The 20,566-nt window shown below is 43.1% G+C and overlaps 1 protein-coding gene across 6 annotated transcripts; it reads left to right on the top strand.

Annotated features, from left to right (window-relative positions):
• Nucleotides 1-4,260: 4,260 nt before the first annotated feature.
• NTL (neurotrypsin-like) lies at nt 4,261-19,461 on the top strand. Of its 6 annotated transcripts, none has more exons than XM_015288330.4 (16): nt 4,261-4,348; nt 4,511-4,733; nt 6,852-6,897; nt 8,684-8,920; nt 9,766-9,889; nt 10,572-10,747; nt 11,272-11,419; nt 12,150-12,328; nt 12,599-12,740; nt 13,412-13,611; nt 14,348-14,489; nt 14,668-14,873; nt 15,410-15,488; nt 15,659-15,781; nt 16,321-16,601; nt 18,426-19,461. In XM_015288330.4, the coding sequence occupies exons 2-16, from the start codon at nt 4,662-4,664 to the stop codon at nt 18,734-18,736; spliced, it is 2,466 nt and encodes an 821-aa protein (XP_015143816.1). In that variant the 5' UTR covers nt 4,261-4,348; nt 4,511-4,661; the 3' UTR covers nt 18,737-19,461. The 6 variants fall into 6 exon arrangements, with proteins under 6 accessions (XP_015143816.1, XP_015143817.1, XP_046798970.1 ...); XM_015288331.4 differs by having other exon boundaries at nt 4,261-4,432; XM_046943014.1 differs by having other exon boundaries at nt 4,261-4,733.
• Nucleotides 19,462-20,566: the final 1,105 nt, after the last annotated feature.

Raw genomic sequence — 20,566 nt, 5'->3', positions numbered from 1 at the left:
CAATATCAAATATAGCTTTGCAGCTCTTAAACTAGGAGCTGTGCTGTGCTAAATGTATCATATTCTAGAGTCTGTGAAGGACTGTCATTGTGTAAAAGATTGCAAGAGAATTCTAACACTTTGTTTTTACTTCTGAAATTCTTCTCAGTTCTCATGAATGTAGACAGCTTATTCTTGGATCTTAACTACTTCATAGAGAGTTTCCTGAGTTCTGTTATTGTTTTTCCTGACAATTTTAAGGAGTGTGTTTATTTGGAGGTGGAATGGAGGAAAGAGAATGTTTTTCAAGATACAGCCAAGTTTTACAGTGTTTCTTTTAGAAGTACTCTAGGAACTCTTTTGGTTGGGAATCCCATGCTGTAACCAAAAAGGCTTCGTGGTACTCATTGTCCTTGGCAATTTAAGTTGCTGCAGTTTCCTCATCTCATGTTAAGCTTATGTCGTGTTCCGTGATGTAATTTATACTGGGGGATCATTCCATTAGTAGTTCATATATATACAACAACATCCTTTCTGATTTCAGGGCTGGTACCTCTCTACAGTACTGTTGTTGGGGCGTAAATAAAGCTGGGTTCTGTTGCTCCTGGTGTCAAGCCCACTGTATAAGAACATTGCTGCAGAGATCTGTATGTGATTGCATGATGGGGGAAGAATTATACAAAGCGGACTAGATGTTCTACTCTCCTAAGCAGGATTTGCAGGATTTAAGCAAATCTGCTGGAATTCCTTGATCTTGTTCATGCACCTTATAGCTTGAGTATTTTACCAGTACTGTGTGTGATTGCTGTTAACTACCTTTCTTCTTAGGCTTTCACTGAAGACTTTTTATGGAGGGAGCACTGATTTTTCTACATTTTCCTGAACTTCAGACCTCAATATCTCTACTTAAGGGTAGGAAATTCTCAGACGCTATTAATGAATACTTAGATGTAAAGAGATACCTGACATTTCATCCATGCGGTTAGTCATTTTGACTAACATTCAAAGAGGTTAAAAAAGATGGTTTAATACCACTTTCTGTTTCTTTTTAGCCCATGTGGCTTCCAGGCCCATGGCCAGAGGGAGCTTTATTGATTTTCTTAGATTTGCAAAACAGCTGTGGTTGTCCCACATTTTTTAGCATCCCTTTGCTCCCTAATACTCTTCTTGGAAATGGGCCATCTGTTAGTTTCTTGGGTAGATAGCCTTCAGCATCTGCATACTTGGTGCCCCTAGAGGGACAGAATAAAAGTTGTTCTTTTACTATTTGTAAACATTTTTCCAATCTGCAATTTGGTTAGTTAACGATTTGAAATAGATTTACTGTGCTTTTGTTATTAGTAGTCTGCAAACAAAGCTGATCAAGATTAGCAATCTCTGTGGGCTACCAACAAGCATTCAGTGGGTGTATGAACAAGAGGATGGCCTATAGCACCTGCATTTAGGTGACTTCCTCGATTAAAAACATAGTATCGTGGAATATCCTGAGTTGGAGAGGATCCGTAAGGATCATTGAGTCCAACTCCTGGCTCCACAAAGGACCGCCCTAAACTCAGATTGTAATGGTCACATGAGAAAGCAAAGGGCCATCCCTTCTGGAGGACTTACAGTTAAAAGCTTAGAAGGTGACAGTTAACACATTGTCCTGCATTCTCTGCTGAGGAAACAGACCTAGGAGAATAGCAAAAGCACTGAGGTCTAGTTCTTGGCTCCAAGTCAGTCTTGGCACTGACTTGGACCTGTTCTTGTTCTGAATGTGACAAGCAGAATTACTTTCTTGCTTCTTAGCCTAGAGAGATGGAGATAGACCTCTTAGTGGGAAGACATGGCAACTTGCAACTGTTGTTTGTTTGTGTAAAGGAATAGTAGTCCTGCCAGTTCAGGAGTAGTAAGTTTAACACCTGAGAAGCAAGCCCATTTTAGAAGGCAGCACTTTTGGTCTGGGAGGGTCTATACAGAATAATCTGGAAAAGATAGGACAGAGAGGCTCTGCTGGGAATTGTAGACTGTTATTATTGTAGAGCTACGTTTATATCAGGGTGAGGAGGTGATATGTGTTAAATAGCAGACTTGGATAATTACAGTTGTTTCAAATTTGCACACACGGGGAAGTTCTAAATGTGTCATGTATCTAGATACAACTTAAAGCATGTTTCAAGTGCTGTAGTTATATTGGTGTAATTTCCTTCTTAGTCAATCTGAAACACACAGACAAGGCTAATTTAGCTTGTGGTATCTTGAAAGTTGTTTACTCCAGGACAGTCCAAGAGGGACTGTTGCCAGAATAACTAGCAGTAAAACTATGATAAATAGTAAAAATCCTTCAGCGTAGGCAACTCTTGATCTTTGAGTTGCAGCAGAATATGAGCAAATAGGTAAGGAAGAAGAGAAGTGTGTAGTATGAGGAGCTCTTTTTGAATCTGAAGTCTGTCTCTCAGGGAAATGTCCTTCCATGTGCCAGAAAACCAGGGGGAGGTCTTAGCAAATAGGAAGTAATTGCAGACTTGCCACAGAGGAGACTGTTGCGAGGACCAAATATATCTTGGTTTCCATCAGGATGCTGAATCCCAAACTTGGGCTTCATTTTGCCTTTGATGCTCTGGTCTATGTTTTCCTGTTCAGTAAATCGCTTTAAAATACCTAGGAAAGCCTTGACTTAAGAGAGAGGGAAGCTGCTGTGAGAGAAATCCAGTATAGACTTTTGCTAGAGGTTATAAACCCTATTAGTACATGTCAGATAGAGGTTGAATTGAGCTGTTCTTTTCCAGCCCTGAAGAGTTGAATAGATGAGCATCATGGGAGTTAGGAAGGGGCATCAACAACCTCTCTAGTCCTCAGTCAGGAGTAGGGTGCTCTGAATGTTAGTGGCTTCTCTGTTATTGTTTCCAGTACATTCTTTCCTTATGTTTTCACTGGAGTAAGTGATTAGAAAATTCCAACACATTCCCATCTTTGCTTTTTGTTTTGCCTCTTTTTGCCTGGGCCACCTGAGAGTTAGAGAAAGCTGTAGCTTCTAAGCTATTTCCATCACCTCTTGGCCTGATCATCTGCCTCCTGTACTATAGGGATATAGGAGATTTGCTTCTAATTAACTGAGTGTAATTCTTGGCCAAATCCACCGTGTCCAGAATGCAGTACGGTACGAATCCACTCAAACCGCTCCCTCCTACCACTAAGTGACTCCTGTAAAGGATCCAGATGTAGTGGAATTTCATTGCATTTGATGAGTGACTAAAGATGAGGCAACACAAAGCTGTCATGTGAAGTGACTAATGGGCAATAAGTGAGAAAAGAAAAAAAAAAGTGGCTTTTTGTCAAGCCGGTGGATTTGTATCAGCCTGTTTCTTGTTTTTATGCTGAAAGTCTCTTTGAAAATGCTTCTCAGCAAGCTTGGCCAGAAATGAGCTCATTTCTTAAGGTGACCGTAGTTCATGCTGCAGGACACTAAGGGTTAATCCCTCCATAATCGGGATGTAAATGTAGTAAATGCCCATTAGACTGAGCTGCAGAGCAGCATAGGGAACGTGAGAAATTTCCAAAATTAAACAATTTCAAATCGACCAAATCCCTCCTTAGGTTTGATTAATAATGTTTAAAATCTTTGCTGTCTTTTGTTTGTGAAGGAGCAGTACGTTCAAAATGAACTAGCTTTAAAAACAAAAAACCAAAAACAGCCCACCAAAACACTTTAGGATTAATTGATAGCAATACAATAATAATTCAACTCTAGAAATTGCTCTGGCCAGTCAAATGAAAGCGTTACAGCCCCAAGGTCAAAGAGACACTTGATGGATAAGATCCCCGGAGGCAATACCCCGGGTAGCAATATGCAGGGCTGAGAAGTGGGGACGCTCCCTTGAGAGTTGATTTTTTCCTTGGGAAATCTGGAAGCTCCTTAACGTAGTTTTCTGGGCCCCATTTACCTGAGTTCAAATCTAAGGAGAGTCTGACCTCGGGAAGCTGCAAGCAGCTAATCAAGGAGGCAGCGGTGGGAGGATAAAGTCCAGATTCCTTCCAACAAGTATAATCTCTGGCGAGCGTGCGTGCACAAGCCGTTTCCTTTTTCAGTTTTGCTGCTGGGGCTGTTGCAGAAGGAAGCCCCAGATCCTTGTTGCTGCTACATCTTTTGTGCTTAAGGGGAGAGAAGGAAGCTGTGGAAAGAAGGAATTTCAGGAGAGGGGAGAGCGGCTGGCCGGGCTGCCGGGCGGACAGTGGCGGGGAGGCGGATGCTGGCGGTCAGGAGAAATGCATACCTAGAGCCAAGCGAGAGGCTGGGACAGCGAGCAAAAGGGAGGGGACAGCGGAGGTGCGGGAGCAGGCTGAGGGCTGCGCCCTGCCCGTCTGCGCTTGCCTCCTACTGGTTTTAAAGGTGATAGAGAGATTCTGGGGCATGATTTCCCTTCTATCCCCTTCCTTTTCCCTTTCTGAAGAGAAGAAGAATCAAGGAGAATAGGTGGGGAGGGGACGGGGTGAGTGAGATTTTAAGATGCTGTTGGGAACTTTGATCCCTTCCATCCCTTTCCCCACGCAGAAATGAAAGAGACATCCCGCTCCCTCAAAGCGGCAAGCACCCGGCTCTCCGGGAAACCGAGCTGGAGAGTGAGAAGAGGAGGCAGCAGCTGAGCCCAGCAGCAGAATGAGACTGTGAAGCTTGAAGCTGCTGCCCACTTTGTACAGGAAGGATGAAGATCCCCAGAGTACTTAGGCTGTTGGTAGAGCTCTCGAGTCTGTTATCATGTCTCAGATGCAGGGAGGTAAGAAAATTAATATTCTTCTATCTGTTTGTAAAAGGTCACCTAGATTTACATATATATATACATATATTTAATATCCTCACTGTGAGTGGATTGTGTTCTTACTGATATGTTTTCTGAAGTATCTAGGCAGCTGTGGTCTCTGGGAAGGGTTGGGGACTTGGGGAGGGATTTATTTCATTATGCATATGAAATTAATAAATGGAAACAAAGCAGGATGCACAGGGGCTTGCAGATGCTTTGGCTCAGGTTTCCCATGTTAGTCAAGCACTGCAGTGACCCTGGCGTGAGAGATCCTTTGTTTCTGTTCTTCACCAATGGACTGGTGATCCCTATTGCTGTTGTGAGCAGATGACTTATAGCCCATAGAGCTGGGGCAGTGACTGCAGCATGGACTGTTGCACTGAAATTTTGTGGTTTTGAATGGTGATTGTTGGGGGGTTTTGGGAGCTGCTACAGGAACTGGCAGCAACTAGTTTTTCATTAGAAGGGAAGCATATTACTTGGACTGGAGTTCTGTCGTTTATGGTCAGTTTCCAGGAAGAGTAAGTTCAGCCTCTTATACAGCCAGTTATTATAGCAACCCTTCCCTCTATCTCATGTTAGCTCACAAGTGTGTGTAAGTGCACACTAGAACATAGGAGTCAGGGGATTTTGGTTGTGACTCACCTGTCCTGTGTATTATCTTGGGCAGTCACAAAAGTGTCACTAAGCTCCCTTTCCTCTCTTTGCAAAGCGCTTTGAGATCCTCACGTGAGTCCTTCAGCATTGTTAGTTTACAAAACGTTATGTGGTCTCAGAACAGCTGGATACATGCAGACAGATGGATTTTTGGCTGAAAAGGGTTTGTCAGTTAATTGCTGTTTTATGTATGTATCCTCTTGTGCATGTGCACCTGAGCTCTGATTTGCTCCTTCTGAACTGTGTCAGGAATTTATCTTCAATATGCAATGTCATATTCTGACTTCCAGAGGACGATGATGAAGCTCGGCCGTAGCTCTGAACACCTGCTGACCATTATATATAAGTTTCATCTGTAAATTAAATCAGCCATGAATAGGTGTCGTTCTTGTCTGGTATCTATGGGGACTATCCCTGCTTATTCCAAAAGTGGGTTCAGTTTAATTCTGACAGTCTTTCAGGGAGAGCTGAGGCTGAGAGAAGTGAAGTTAGTGCATTTTGAAGAAAAACAGAACCATTTCTATAGCTAATTCTCTTCACATGTGCACCTCTGCTCTGTGAATTAAAACTCTTTGTTCATATATCTGTCTGTATTTAGAAATGAAACAAACTAAATGAAGCTAGCAGAAGCATGTACAGTTTCTTCTTTGTACTCTGGGTCTATGAAGGTCTTGCACCTGCCTACGTACCATGCAATGTGTTGAAGTGGAGATCCCTATCTCTCAACCAGCAGTCAAGTTATAACCACCAAAAACACTGCCTACAAGAGGAAATGTAATTTTGGGGATGGACAAGATGCTAGAATGAGGGCTTCATTTCATATTCTTTGTTCTTAGATACTTAATATGATTTGGATAATAGTCTCGTATGAAATCTTGTACTCTCACATATTTAAAAACAAAATCCTTAAAAAGCCATGCTAGATTTTCTTCTTCAATTGTTTCCCACTTGGTACATGGATGTTTATTACTATTTTAACATAGAACCCTTGGAGCATCATCCCATCAGATAGCTGTGTTTGCTCCTGTGGTCATGGGTTGCTTATTCTATGCATGGAGGGAGAGTGAGTGGTTATTCATTATTTTTCCTTACTAATAACAGTGATTTTTTTCCAACTTTTCTTTCCATAGAGATCTCACTCTGGCGTCAGATTTTATTTGCTGAGAGCATTGGGGCTGAAACCTTGAAAAGAACAAGCAGAGCCCTGTTATGTGCTTAGATCAAGGGTAAATCTCTGCAGGCCAGCAATTGTTCATTTTATTGTCAGTGGGCAGAGCTGTGATTGGATTTGAAGAAGAGCAATGGAGAGAGCAGGGAAGAGGCTGGTTACCAGGGTGTGTTTGCCTAAAGCAGCAAAAGGCCAAGCTCCTTTCAGGACATGCCCGTGTTTATTTCATTGGATAATCATCTCTGCTTTTGCTCTGTTTCTTTTCCCAGGCTCTCCTGGGATCCCAGCCCAGCCAAAACCATTTGCAGAGTGCAGGTAAGAACAAGAAGTTATTAATTCAGTCATCAGGCAGATTCTTTCCTGCAGTGGTGATCTGAGACCACAGGTACGATGAACCACTGCTATCTGGCTTTCTTCTCCGTCATTTCTTTCATCCTGTATGCCTCAATGTTTATCTCCTTCACCAACATGGCCAAACTGCTTTCTCTTTGTCATGTCTAATACTCTTGCACTTCTCTGTTCCTCCCCCATGTTCTTTTCCTTTCATCCCTATTTCTGCCCTGGTCTTTTTTTGCATGCTCACTCCACCTAGCAAGAACTGAATTCTCGTGTTCTCCCCTCTTAAGCTCCCAGGTAATCCAAAGAGCACAGTGTGTTTTTCAGGCATCTCACTGACCTAACTGTAATTGCTTGTCACTTTTGTACCTTGTAGCTAACCTTCAGCTGTCATTTGCCTTTGCTGTTTGTCCTACATGTCTTTATAGCAGAAGAATTTTTCTGATTTTTTTGTTGTTGTTGTTAATGGAGCTATAGTTGTTATCCATTTTTTTAGTTTGCCCATTTTATACATACTTAAAAAACACACCCTCAGACAGAATCTTGTTCTAGTTTCTCTATTTCTTATTTCAGAGTCATGACTGGAGAGGTTGGGTTTTTTTTTGTTTTTCTCTATTAAGATAATATTGAATTAAATGTTGGGATTTCTTTACATGAGATTTTTATATAGACACTGGCCTGGAACATTGGCATCTATGCTCTACCTTGAAGCTGATTGCCTTTCCTTTCCTAGGTTTCAGGCATGTGAGGTGACGTGCTGTGTATAAAGGCATACGTACAATGAATGACAATGCCATTTCCAGTCTTTCTGATTTACAGAATGAAATTACACCCAATTTTCAACTCTTCTCTGTCTCAATCAATTAAGGCAGGCAATTAATCTTTTGAAGAGCTTAGAATCAATTTTAAGAGCATCATATTCAGACACCAGAGGAGGTAGAAAAGGGGAAAAGTCTGTGCTGGGCTCAAAAGCAAGCCCAGAGTAAGGGCATATGTCTATTGAAATTACTGGCAATCAGAACCAGTTCGAGTTGTTCGTATTTGAGTCCAATTAACAAATGTTAAAGATCCAAGCAATTCATTATCTTCAGATCATTATTTTTTCATAAGTTGCTCTGAAAATAATAGAATCATTGAATGGTTTGGGCTGGAAAGGACTTTCAAGACCATCAATTTCCAACCCCCCTGCTCTAGGCAGGGATACCTCCCTCTAGACCAGGTTGCTCAAAGCCCCATCCAGCCTGGCCTTGAGTACCTCCAAAGTGGGGCATCTACAGCTTCTCTGGGCAACCTGTTCCAGTATCTCACCACTCTCACAGTAAAGAATTTCTTCCTAATATCTGGTCTAAATCTACCCTCTTCCAGTTTGAAACCATTTCCCCTTGTCCTATCACTACATGCCCTTGTGAAAAGTCCCTCCCTAGATTTCCTGTAGGCCCCCTCAGGTACTGGAAGGCTGCTTTAAGGTCCCCCCAATGCCTTCTCTTCTCCAGGCTGAAGAGCCCTGGCTCTCTCAGCCTGTCCCCGCAGGGGAGGTGCCCCAGCCTTCTGACCATATCTGTGGCCTTCTTCTGGACCTGCTCATTGTCCTTCTTGTGTTGGGGGTCCCAGAACTGGATGTAGTATTCCAGATGGGGTCTCACGAAGAGCCTCAAGACTGTAGACATAGAAGGTGGTTCAGGAGATGAGCTCATATGTCTGATGTTGTCTGATCCTCCATGGGTGATGCCTTAAGTATAGCTAACAGCTTTCTTTCTGTGCCCAGTGTCCAGTGGGTGTGGCATCGGACCTCTTGGGTACTACAATGGCTCGTTGGCTGTCACTGAGGCTGGGGCAGAGTGCCTGAACTGGGCAGAGTTCCCTGATTATGTCCAGCAGTACCCAGACCGTGGCTTAGGGAACCACAACCACTGCAGAAACCCAGATGGGGGAACTACACCCTGGTGCTTCTTCCGGCTTGCATCAGGGGCCATCAGCTGGGCTAACTGTGATTGTAACCAAGGTAAGACTGTTTCCTATGTGTCAGAGCCTTGGCTACTCTTTCTTAAGGGGTTAAAGCCAGAAATAGTGCTGCACAGACCTGTAAGTAGCAGTTAAGACAACCTGTGAAAGAAGTACAGTGCAGTAAGTGTCCCAGTTTGTCTGAAGAATTAGGACTAAAAGCTAGTCTGTGTGGGAGAAGAACATCTGTATGTACTAGGGGGTGGATTTAAGCTGCTGTAGCCATAATGTCTTTTATAGATGCTTTTATTCTCATACAAGGAGAATTCTTTTTTTTGTTGTTGTTGTTAACTTAGGTAATTTTGAAAGCAGTTTAAGTTATGTGGAAAACAACCCACTCCAACTCCTTAAGTCTTCATATCAGAGCTCTCCTCATGTAATCGTAGCAGGTCAAATATGGAAAAATCTTCTGTGATTAGATTTGTAAATCTTCTGTTGCAAAGTGGGTCCTAAGCTTCCTTTAGAATTCCTTGCAGTGCCAGTACAAGGACTGCTGCTTATTTTGAGGCATGCAAGGAAGCTCTCAGTACACTGATTTGTGCAGTGCTTTTCTGTTTGTCCTCATTTGCTGACTTTAACTGCGTTTTGCAGAATGGATAATAAATGAGACAAGAAATATCTTCCTTCAACAGTGTAAGCACATTCAAAGATAGCTTAATTAAAGTGAATGATACAGCAAGCATAGGTGTGCTGTGTGCCTGCCACACCCTTACACTACTTCATGCAAGTCAGTGACAGCACCACAAAACAGGATGTGAGGAACTGGTTCCAGTTCAGCTCAGCTACACTCAAAAGTCCAAGACTTGATGATCTGAAATGTCTTTTATTTTTTTCTTTTTCTGGCAGGTGCTGTGAGGTTGGCTGAAGATAGCAGTGTGGAGCTGTACTTTGGTGGACTCTGGGGTACCATCTGTGCTGACCTCTGGACTGACTGGGATGCCAGTGTTGTCTGCAGGCAGCTAGGTCTCAGGTGGGAACTTCAGTGTGGCTTGAAGTGTTACATGCTCATATGTTTTCTGAGAGAACAGCCTCATTAGTTACTGTCCTCCTGGAGTAATATGTAGGCTGTGGGAGAGGAGTTTGTTCTGTAGCCTGATTTCCCACTTACTAGGGTCCTTTGCACCTGTTTTCTTTCCATGGCTATGCCTAACCCCAGTCAGCATTTGCAAGAACAGTAGTTTCTAAAGCTTGACGTTCAAGGCTGTGTTGAGTGATTCAATTTTTAATATTATCATTTTAGTATTACTGTATTGATCTGTTAGAAAATGTTGCGACTATGAACCCTCTTAGAGAATCTCTTATTCGGACCTTCAGTCTTCCAGAGAAGAAGAGATTAGGTCCACAGAGAAGGAAGAATTTCATTTAGATATTTAGATGTGCTGACCATGTTACAGTCTGATGACAGGTTTCTTTATCGCTCTCCAATGAGGGTACCATTTCTGACCCGATCAACTCTGCTGCAGGGAAGATAGAATGTGTTACGTTGGAGGAAAGTACTATGTGCTTACTTGCTTAGACTGGAAATGGCTACCCCTTTAAGCTCTCACAATTAACTGGGCTCACAAGATGAGAAATGCCACAATTGGGCTGGAAAACAAGTGTGAGTTAAGCAGTACAACAGTTTCATCATTCTTTTGCATTCTCCATACCAGTGAGATTGGCACAGCTGGAAAGAAGAATCGTCCTGGACTGTGGCCTATTCCCCTGCACCTGCAGTCAGCAAACTGCCACGGGGATGAGAAAACCCTCTTGCAGTGTGGCTATCAGGAAGCTGTGTCAGGAACTTGTAACCAGGGAAGCGCCATGGTAACATGTGTCCCTCCAGAAGGTAAATCTCCAAAGGGAGATTCACTCCCTTTTTCTTGTGCTAGTTTACTTGAAATCTAGTGTTGCTGATAAGATATTAAATCTGAGATTGTGAGACTGTGGAATGTAAATCATTGGAGCATATTTTCACCTGCTGTGAAAGTGATTACTTTCCTTCGAGTGGAAAATAATGTATTTTTTCCCAATCCCAAGTACTCAGTGGGCATACTTCTAAAATCACTGAAAGAGGGCAGTTGCTTATGATCACATCCCTTTTCATTCAAAACAGGCTTTTGTTCACAGGCAGCAAAGTCCTGGTCATTGTAGCAGCCAGTTAAAGAGCTATCCCTGGACTACTGGCACCTCCTGCTGTGGCTTGTAGTCATGGATGCTTCTAGAGTGTTTGGAGGGGAGAAAGTGGTAGAATGGAACAAGACAGTCCCAGCAGTGGCTCTGGCTGGTGAATAGTTCTATGCCTTTAACTACTGGGTGTGCTTTGTCTCTATCTTGCTCTGTTTTGTTCTTTTTTCCTTTCTTGAAACACAGGTGTAGGTGCTCCATTGCGTTTAGTTGGGGGAAAGGAGAGCTTTGAAGGACGGGTGGAGGTTTACCATGATGGCAAGTGGGGTACCATCTGTGATGACCAATGGGATGACCGTGATGCTGAAGTAGTTTGTAGGCAGCTGGGACTCAGGTACTTTCCGTACTGTTCGTCATGGAGTGGTAACAGAAGTAGTCTGAATAAAGAATGTGAGAGCCTGTACCTTTACTATATAGCATCATTCCTTTCTCTGGGAAGGGTAAGCAAATCTTGGGGAAGATAATTCCAGACTTAACATCCTATCGTGGGATTTTGTACTTAAGTCAGTCAGTTTTATGGGTTTGTGCTGCGTAAAAAAGAGTTGGTATAACCAACATTTGTGTTTATCCCTGTTCATTATTTTTACATCATTGCAATGCATATATTAATGGCTGCAGTGCTAACTTGTCATAGCGACTTCCACAGGTGAATTGCAGTCATTTATTTGTTTAAATTTAAACACTTTCAGTTCCACTGGCTGTCTTTATCTTCTCCATTCAGGGAAAGCAAGAGAGCACCTCATTCTCTATGCTTTCCAGCACTTAATGCAAGGAACTGTTGTAGAGAAAATCAAGTCTGCGTAATTGCTCAAAATAGCTGAGTCAAGTTTGAGATCTTCCTACTTTGGGAGTTTTGCTTTTCACTGAGATTGAGACGTCATTGTCTTCAAATCACATTCAAGAACTTTCCAGTGAGATATATTGGTTAACGGTTGACAACACCACTGTGTAAGAAATACAGATCAGCTATGGAAAGACTAGTGTAGGAGAGACTCTGGGAAACGCAGAATCCAAGAGCACCAGACTGTGACCTTCCTTACTGAATTTTCATGTATCTATTGCAGTGGGAACCCAAAAGCCTTGTCGTGGGCTCACTATGGGCAGGGATCTGGTCCCATCCTGCTAGATGAAGTGGAGTGCTCAGGCAATGAACTCTCACTTGACCAATGCAAGAAGAGTGACTGGGGACAACAAAACTGTGACCATATTGAAGATGCTGGCGTCTCTTGTGATCCTTTCACAGGTACATACTTTCAGTTCTGTGCCAGTCAGATGCAGCCTTACTCCTCTGTTATGTAGGTGGAAATGAATCAGAGCCAGACAAGGTGGTATTCTCATTGCATTCCACAGGTGGCATGGAAAGGCTGAGGTATGTTTGTTTTCTGAGTATCCTTATGTAACTGTCTTTGGTTCCTTCCTGTCATGGGCTGTAGAGAGTCTTCAGCAGTGGGGCGTAGGCTGTTTATTCTCTCCCTTTCTGAGTGCTGATCTTTCCTTCTCCTACCCCTTGCAGAGGGCACTGTAAGGCTGACTGGTGGTCGCAGCCCCAGCGAAGGCAGGGTAGAAGTTTATTACAATGGAGACTGGGGCACAGTATGTGATGATGGCTGGACAGACCTCAGTGCCCAGGTGGTCTGCAGACAGCTGGGCTTCAGGTAGGACTGAGAGCATTTGTAGTATCTGTACTTGCTAATTTCAAGGTTTAGATTCTATGTCCCTTTACTGGGATGGGCTGGACGTTACTTCCTTCAGTACTGTCTTTGTTATTACCATTACGCAGTTTCATTCAGGAAAGAATAATAGGTGTCCACATCCTTTCCCAGGAAAAAAAAGTATATACATCTATCCTAATTATTTCTTGCTTTGACCTATTTTGAAAGTAGATAACAGGCTTAATGCTGTCTTAATGAACCCCTCACCAAAGTTAGAATTTTTTCTTATTATTCCTTAAATTTCCAGCTGTATCAGCTCAGCGCTACCACTCTGTCTGCTCTGTCAGCTAAGCTTTATCACCTGCTAAACAATATCAGCTATCTGCACTGCTGCTGAACTATATCACCTGCTTTGGTACTTGAAGGAAGACCATTAGGACAAAAGAGAGTAGTAGTAGGGATTTCTTAATGGTCTCTATGAAAGCTGAAGTTGGTGAGGTGTGCAAGCTGATTGGCTGCTGTCCTATGTGTCACTGAGTAGCTTAGGTGGAGAGACCACCAGTGCCACAGCAGATGTCTCCAGGTGAGTTTTCCATTGGGTTTGAGTTTGGGACCCTCTGTAGGATTAGTGAGTTAGAATGACTTTGATGTTATGTTCTGTTTCTTTCCTCTAGTGGTCCTGCTACCCTGGCCTCTGAAGCGGACTATGCTGCTGGCCAAGGCTTTATCTTGCTGGATGATGTGGCTTGTGTGGGCACAGAGCTCTCCCTCCTGGACTGTCCCCATAGCAATTGGGGGCAGCACGACTGCTCACACGCTGAGGACGTGGGAGTTCACTGTTCTCCAGAGAGCAACACAGTCACTGGCAGCCTGGGTAACTTGACTTGTGCCTTGCTCTGGACAGAGGGAAAACATCACTTTCTGGTCTGATCCTTTGGAAACTTTGGCAGATGTGTGAGCTTTCCCTGGGCTGCCTCAGTGAGAACTGATTTTTGAGAAGGATTCATAGGAATAAGCCCTGGCTGTTTTGGGACAGAGCCTTAGAGCTGTGGTTCTTCAAGATGTATAGCCAGACCTGTAGAGAGATGGAAATTGAAGAGAACTGTGTTGAAATTTAGTTCTGTTCTTTTCTGAACAGAAAACTCTGTTTTCTCTATTGCAGGAAATTTTCCAATTTGTCATCCTTTTTTTTTTTTTAATTGAAATACATACCATCCAATTTTTTGTTGTTGTTTTTCCTGGATGTAGAACACTTTTCTTGCCTAGAATAATGTAATTGTTTTTATAATCTAATGGATTTCTTTCCAAGGCATGTTTAAGCTTGTCTGCTCTTGGCTCAGCAGTTAATAACTTTCTTTCTGTTCTTGTTCTCCTCTTTACTTAACTTTCAGAAATATGATCTAATAATTTCCAGTGTGTATTTAATAAATTAATATGCACCAATTTTGCAAGGAGGTGAAATGAGGGACGTGGTTGTCATATAGATCAGCACTCTCCTCCTTCTCATCTCCTCCTCATCTCCTCAGTTTTTCCTATAAAAACTAAGTTCTGGGCACCTCATGCTCTTTGGTATTTTTGCTTGCAGCAACCCCTGTGTTTTTATCCTGTAGGACCTCCTGTGCGGCTGGTGGATGGAGAAAGCACCAAGGAGGGACGGGTTGAAGTATTCCTGAATGGACAGTGGGGCAGCGTCTGTGATGATGGCTGGACAGACAGAGATGCTACAGTAGTTTGCAGGCAACTGGGATTCAGGTAAGATAACTGGTACATGCATCTTACAAATAGAAATCGCTCTCAGGAGGAATACTTCTTTCTGAAGCTGTTTCTGGGAGATTCATTTTTCTTGTAATTTCTCTTTCAAACATGCTGGTGCATCAGTTTCACCTGCCTCTTGCTTATTGCACATTAGTCACTCTCTTTCTCATTGCAGTGGTGCAGCAAAAGCCAGGGCAATGGCTTATTTCGGTGAAGGCCAAGGGCCCATCCATCTGGACAGTGTAGAGTGTAGAGGCACAGAGCACTCCCTGGGGCAGTGTATCAGGCCTGACACTGGGATTCACAGCTGCTGGCACAGTGAAGATGCTGGTGTGATTTGTGACTATGTGGAAGAGAAGGTCCAAGATATCAGGAGAACAGGTGATGTGCTCTTTCTTCTACACAGTATGGGGTTCAAGATTTAGGATTTCTGCATGCTTTTTCACTGTAGTTTTTATCTTTTTTGGTTGAAACTTTAACTACAAAATAAGCATGTTCTCTCTTGCAGCTCCTGGTTACTCTTCCTTTGTTTTCACTGTCTCTTCTAGTCTAGACTAGTCGGAGGAGCTCTACCCATGTCAGGTCTTTGAGCCTGCAGAACTTCCCTTGAGTCATATCATTACACTCTTTCTTAGAGCAGTAACTATAAGGAAACTGGGTTTTGGAACACTGAGGAAATAGCTGTAGAGGTCCAATTCTTGCCAGGACTACAGATTCTGGACGTAAGCACCTCCACTAAAACTGAGGAAACCATTGGGAACAAATCTTATATAAATTCCTTTGCACAACACAATGCAGTCAAGTACCAGGAGGATTAATGCCCTCAGGGGACAGGAGTGATATCTTGGCTCTATGACAGCAGTTGTTGATACTTAAGCTGAAGGTATCTATCCAACTGTGCTAACTTTGCTATGCAGGTCCGGAGTCCAGTGTGTGCGGCACGCGCCTGCTTCACCGTCGCAAGAAAAGGATCATAGGTGGAAACAAGTCTCTCAGGTAATTGCTGAGAATGCCAGAACAGGTTTCAGCTTTCCTAACTTCATTTGAACCAATGGCCTGTCTAGGGGAGAATGCTTGCCAGCTTAGCTCAGATAGGACAGAGTGAATGGGGAAAGCAAACAACTCCTGTGTACGTGATGCTTACTGTTCTTCTGTTTCTTCTTCAGAGGTGGTTGGCCATGGCAGGCCTCACTACGGTTGAAGGGTTTCCAGAGAGATACCCGTCTGCTGTGTGGGGCAACACTGATCAGCAGTTGCTGGGTAGTGACTGCAGCCCACTGCTTCAAAAGGTGTGTTTGTAAGTGGGGAGCTCTAGGGGATTCTCAAAGACAAAGAAGATAACCTCATATGAGGTTGTTCTCCCAACCCAGTGGAAACACATGAACAAAGTTTCTAAACCAAGACCTTCAGGTTATGATGTGTGTGATTTTTGAAGCACTTATGGGGATGACTCAATTTAGGCTTGCTTTATCCCTCACTGCTTATACCTGCCCTCTTAACTTTGAGGTTTTACACCTTAAAGGGAACCAGCATTTTGCTATTAATCATAGAATTATCTCCCAGCACTTTAAGAAAATGTGAAAAGAGAAAGCCATAAGCCTGCTACAACGGTTTTAGCCCTTTTTATAGAAAGAAGTCTTGTGCATGGTATATAGTGACTATAACAGCTGGCATTATCACATCTGTGGGAAGAGATCCCACGGTCCGGTAGCTGACACTTCTTTATAAGTTTGTGAGGAGGTGGTTCAATCTCAAAGCAGCTGAGACTTGCACGAGTCTAATTGTCACTTAGTAGAAATATCAAGGTATTGCATGTCTTTTTCTCTAGGTTTGGTGTTGATGTGCGGCGCTACCTGCTGCGGGTAGGTGACTACCACACAGGTGTGAAGGATGAGTTTGAGAGAGAGCTGCCCGTGGAGCGAATTGTCCTCCACAGGAACTACTGGGCTGGCAGCAATGATAATGATATTGCCCTGGTCCGAATGCGAGGCAGAGAGGGGCACTGTCTCTCCTTCAATAGCCACGTTCTGCCTATCTGTCTTCCTGATAGGAAAGAGAAGTCTGACATAAACAGGCAAGCCTGCATCATCTCTGGCTGGGGAGACACAGGTAAGTAACAAAGCTCTGAGGAGCAAGATAATGATAGGGAGAATCTGGACTGAGGAATCTATATGCACCATTATTTTATGTCTGCTCAATTCAAGGCCATGTTTTTAATGCTTCTATTATTTGTGGCAAGTGCACAGTATCAAGGAACAGGCAATAAAGTAATTTTTGTGCCACTGTTTTCTTCTGATATTTGAGGTTGTCTTGAAGCCTGTTCATGATGGAAGTTTTGGTTGCTATAGCAATCTTCTGAAGCTGTGAAGGAGAGGAATGCTGCCAGCTGATCACAGTTCTCTCCTCCTCTCCCCTTTCAACATGCATGTTTGCCCACAGCAGAGCCCTTAGGCAATGACTTGTGCAGAGCTGATGCACAAAATCTGTATATTGTTCAGGGAGGTCCCCATGTTTCTGTGGTCTCCTGCCTTCTTTATAGTATCACAGTAGTAAAGTGGGGGCTTAGCAGTGGAAGGAGTCTTCCTCATAAACCTTGCCTGTAAAGAGCATGTACCTGGGGAGTGACCTGAGACAAAGTGCTCTTCCTGTACAGTAGGTGACCTTTCTTGAAGTCTGGCCACTGTGATGAACCTCCCTGGATATTGCTCCAGGGACAGCTGGGCTCTGACACTGGTTTCTGCATGAGCTTTGAGACAACCTGTACGTCCCATTTGCACAGCATTACTCTGAAACTTCTAGGTTAAAGAGAGCAGGGAGTATTCTAGAAAGTATTAATGACTAAACTGTAAACACTATCAAGGCAGTGTTTTAAAATGCTGAGCTTGGTGGAGTTCTGAAATGGATGCATTAGTCTGGAGACAGCTTTAAGCTCTAAGTAAGATGTTGTGACCAGTTGTGCAGTCCTTCCCTATTTGAGGTTCATAGATGCAAAGCAGGGCTTAAGGAAAGGAGGCCTTTCTGGGCTGCTGGGACTGGGGAAAATCCATATGTTCAGAAAGACTTGCTGCCAAAACACAAATAGCCCCAGGAGTTTTTCTGTTGTTTTTGGACTTAATCATCCTTTCCAGCTGTTTCTCTAGCTGTTACTCAAGTGTTTGATTGAAAATATAGATTTGCCTTTGAAGTCAGTTATACCAGGTGCACATGTCACTTTGGGGTGTCTGCAGAGGATCAAGGAACAATTTAGCCACGTAACTCCCTTAAGCTGTAATGGGACTTAATGGCTAGAATCTCTCCCCCATACCAAACCCATCTTTCCAAATGAGTTAACGACTACCTTGTGAACTTACTGTAAGTCTATAAATTACTTTAAACCTTGAGCACCATAAGTTTGCACTCTAACATGCGAACCTTAAATTCTGATCAAGTCTGTAGTAACCAAGATTTGAGCAAATACATTTAAGTCTGGCCAAAGATGAAGTAAGCTCCCTTTGAATAATATTTGGATGCTTCTGAAATGTGTTCCAAAACTTCTCTGAGGACTGAGCATTTCACAGATGTTACTGCATTTATTCCTTTGTGAAAACACTGTCATTTTAGAGAGAAAGAAATGAAGACTCAAAGAGGTGAAATAAGCTGAACAAAGTTCAAGTTACTTGTTGGCAGAACCAGGAGTAAGACTCATCCTTTGATCTAACCCCTTTCTCCAACCTCTTCCCTGCTTCTTTGATCTTACAGCTCTTTTTTGTGGTCTGATTTTGCAGTACTGTTCTCTGAAGTTCTGGTCGTTCAGAGGGGCTGAGTTTGGCCTAATTCTGTGCCACAGTCTTGATGTGAAATGTACAAGTATCTGTTTTTGTGCAGAGAACTGTTACTTCAGGTTGCTGCTGTTGTCTGTATGTGAATTGGTTTAGCTGGTCTGTTCTGTTCCAGGGAAGTCTTATTCAAGAACACTACTACAGGGGGTGGTGCCTCTTCTGCCACGGGAAGACTGTGAGGTTCGCTATGGGCAGAAGTTCACAAACCGTATGATATGTGCTGGGAACCTCTCTGAAGATAAACGAGTGGACAGCTGCCAGGGTGACAGTGGAGGGCCACTCATGTGTCAGAAGTCGAATGGACGCTGGATTATTTTGGGTATCACTTCCTGGGGTTATGGTTGTGGTCGGAAGGATTCCCCTGGTGTGTACACAAAGGTCAGCAGATACGTACCCTGGATCAAGAAAGTGACTAAGCTAAAATGAAAATGTCTGAGCCCCAGGAACTTCAACGTGTTGTCCTTCTCCCTGCAGCAGCTGAAGGCTGTGGCTTCTGGCCTGTGACTGGTGGAAATGTATGTTGTCATTTGGACACTGGGAAAATAATTTAACATAGAACTGGGAGAAAAACAGCTGTGGTTGATACTTTGGTCTCACTTTAGTTCTTAATCTCTGAGCAGACAAAGCAAGTGCACACTGGTAGGACAAATTAGCCTGTGTTGCTCTGACTGTCCGAGTCCTGTAATGCAATCAATGCTTATTCCTTTGGCCCAAAACACAGAAATGGTAGAAATGAAAATATGCCTGTCTCTGTAAATCTGTTCACCAGTTTTTGTACGTTCACACGCTCAAAAAACACTGCAAAGAGAGGTGAGATGCTTGGAAGTTCATGCCAAGCTCTGGCATACTTTTTCATAATATGTCTCTCTTCCATTCCAGAAAGGGGACAATTTGACCTGAGCTGAGGAGCAGGCTAACAATTGGCCTTTTTTTTCCCCCCGTTATGTCTCTGGGGGGAACCTTTTCTCTTCTGAATATTAGATTCTAAAACGTCTGTTCCTGCTAAGAGGTGATTGTCCCTCCAGCTGTAATCCTTGTGCCACACATTTCTGGTTGTCAGATGCTATGGCTTTATTGCTACTTTCTCAATATAGTGGTTCTTCTGTGGTTTGTTTTTTGTTTCTCCATAAAGCAGCACCTCCTGGAATCAATTGTTTGTGTGAGAGTAAATCTTCATTTTTAAGAGACAATAGCTTTCTTGCTCTCATGATTACTGTGAATGACTTAAAAATGTGACTTCAATGCGACTTGAATAGACACCGTTACTTTTCTTTAAATCCAAATGTAGTGTTAAATGTTCAGGTGTTGATTCATAGTTAAACAGCACTGCAGGGACTTCATCTTGATGTTTTATTCATCATCGTCATTAACTGCCCTTTGTGATCTTAGTCTTTAATATCTCTGTGTTCATAGCTCTCCCGTGAAGCATGGAAATACTCTGGAGTACAGACACCGAACAAACACTAGAGTGAGTAGTTTTCTTGGGGTGCAAAGTGGTTTCCTGCATTCCTGGAGTATGTGCAGCCTTTGGACAACACTTCCTCTCTTCTTTTTACAGTTTCTCTTTTCATTCCTCTCAGTGGAAGTGGACTGGGTTCGCTTGACTTAAGGGTCTGCAAGCATTGCCATCAAGCTACTTCTATTTTAGGGTCAGGCTTTCTCAACCTGGACAGAAGTAATACTGAGAGAATACAAGTGTTGTTGAACACTTCAATTTCTTCCTTCTCTCATTCAAACAAATGGACATAATTCCCTCCTCTGAGGTCTTAATTACTTTCTAGGTTAAGTGATTGTCTTTGTGTAAAAAGAAACATACAAAAACAAAAAAGCTAAGTGCATTAACAGTTGTGCAGCTCACAGTGGTGTGTTCCAGCTACGTGTAGCCAAGCCAGAGAGAAGACAGGTCTGTTCATGAGCGGCCTTGGTGCATAACCAATGATCGAGTAATGAACCAAACATGTAGTAATAATACAGTCTGAGACACATGGAACTTGTGCCAAATGTGTGTGTTTTGGGTTCACTCAGTCACACACTGGCCTGCTGCCTGCAAGGTCTGTACTCAAGGCACTGAGCTGTTTGGTACCTGGGAGTTATCAAGGCAAGAATGGAAGACAGCACAGCCTGTGAATTAGCTATGTCATATGATAGGACAAGTGGTGATAGTGTCTTAGAAATTGCCTTGGGTTGAAGAAGCAGTGATTGCCAGAAGTTTTAATTTGTCTTCTACAAAGCAGCTTAATCTAAAAGTGCTGACCT

The sequence above is a fragment of the Gallus gallus genome, chromosome 6 (assembly GCF_016699485.2).
Source record: "Gallus gallus isolate bGalGal1 chromosome 6, bGalGal1.mat.broiler.GRCg7b, whole genome shotgun sequence".
NCBI lineage: Eukaryota > Metazoa > Chordata > Aves > Galliformes > Phasianidae > Gallus > Gallus gallus.
The sequence above is the reverse complement of the archived record's forward strand: the minus strand, read 5'-3'. Positions and strand labels throughout refer to the sequence as shown.

Coding starts and splice junctions, on each gene's coding strand:
- NTL (XM_015288330.4), top strand. CDS start 4,662: ATGAAGATCCCCAGAGTACTTAGGCTGTTGGTAGAGCTCTCGAGTCTG. Junction 10,748..11,271: donor AACATGTGTCCCTCCAGAAG/GTAAATCTCCAA, acceptor CTTGAAACACAG/GTGTAGGTGCTCCATTGCGT. Junction 13,612..14,347: donor CACAGTCACTGGCAGCCTGG/GTAACTTGACTT, acceptor TTTATCCTGTAG/GACCTCCTGTGCGGCTGGTG.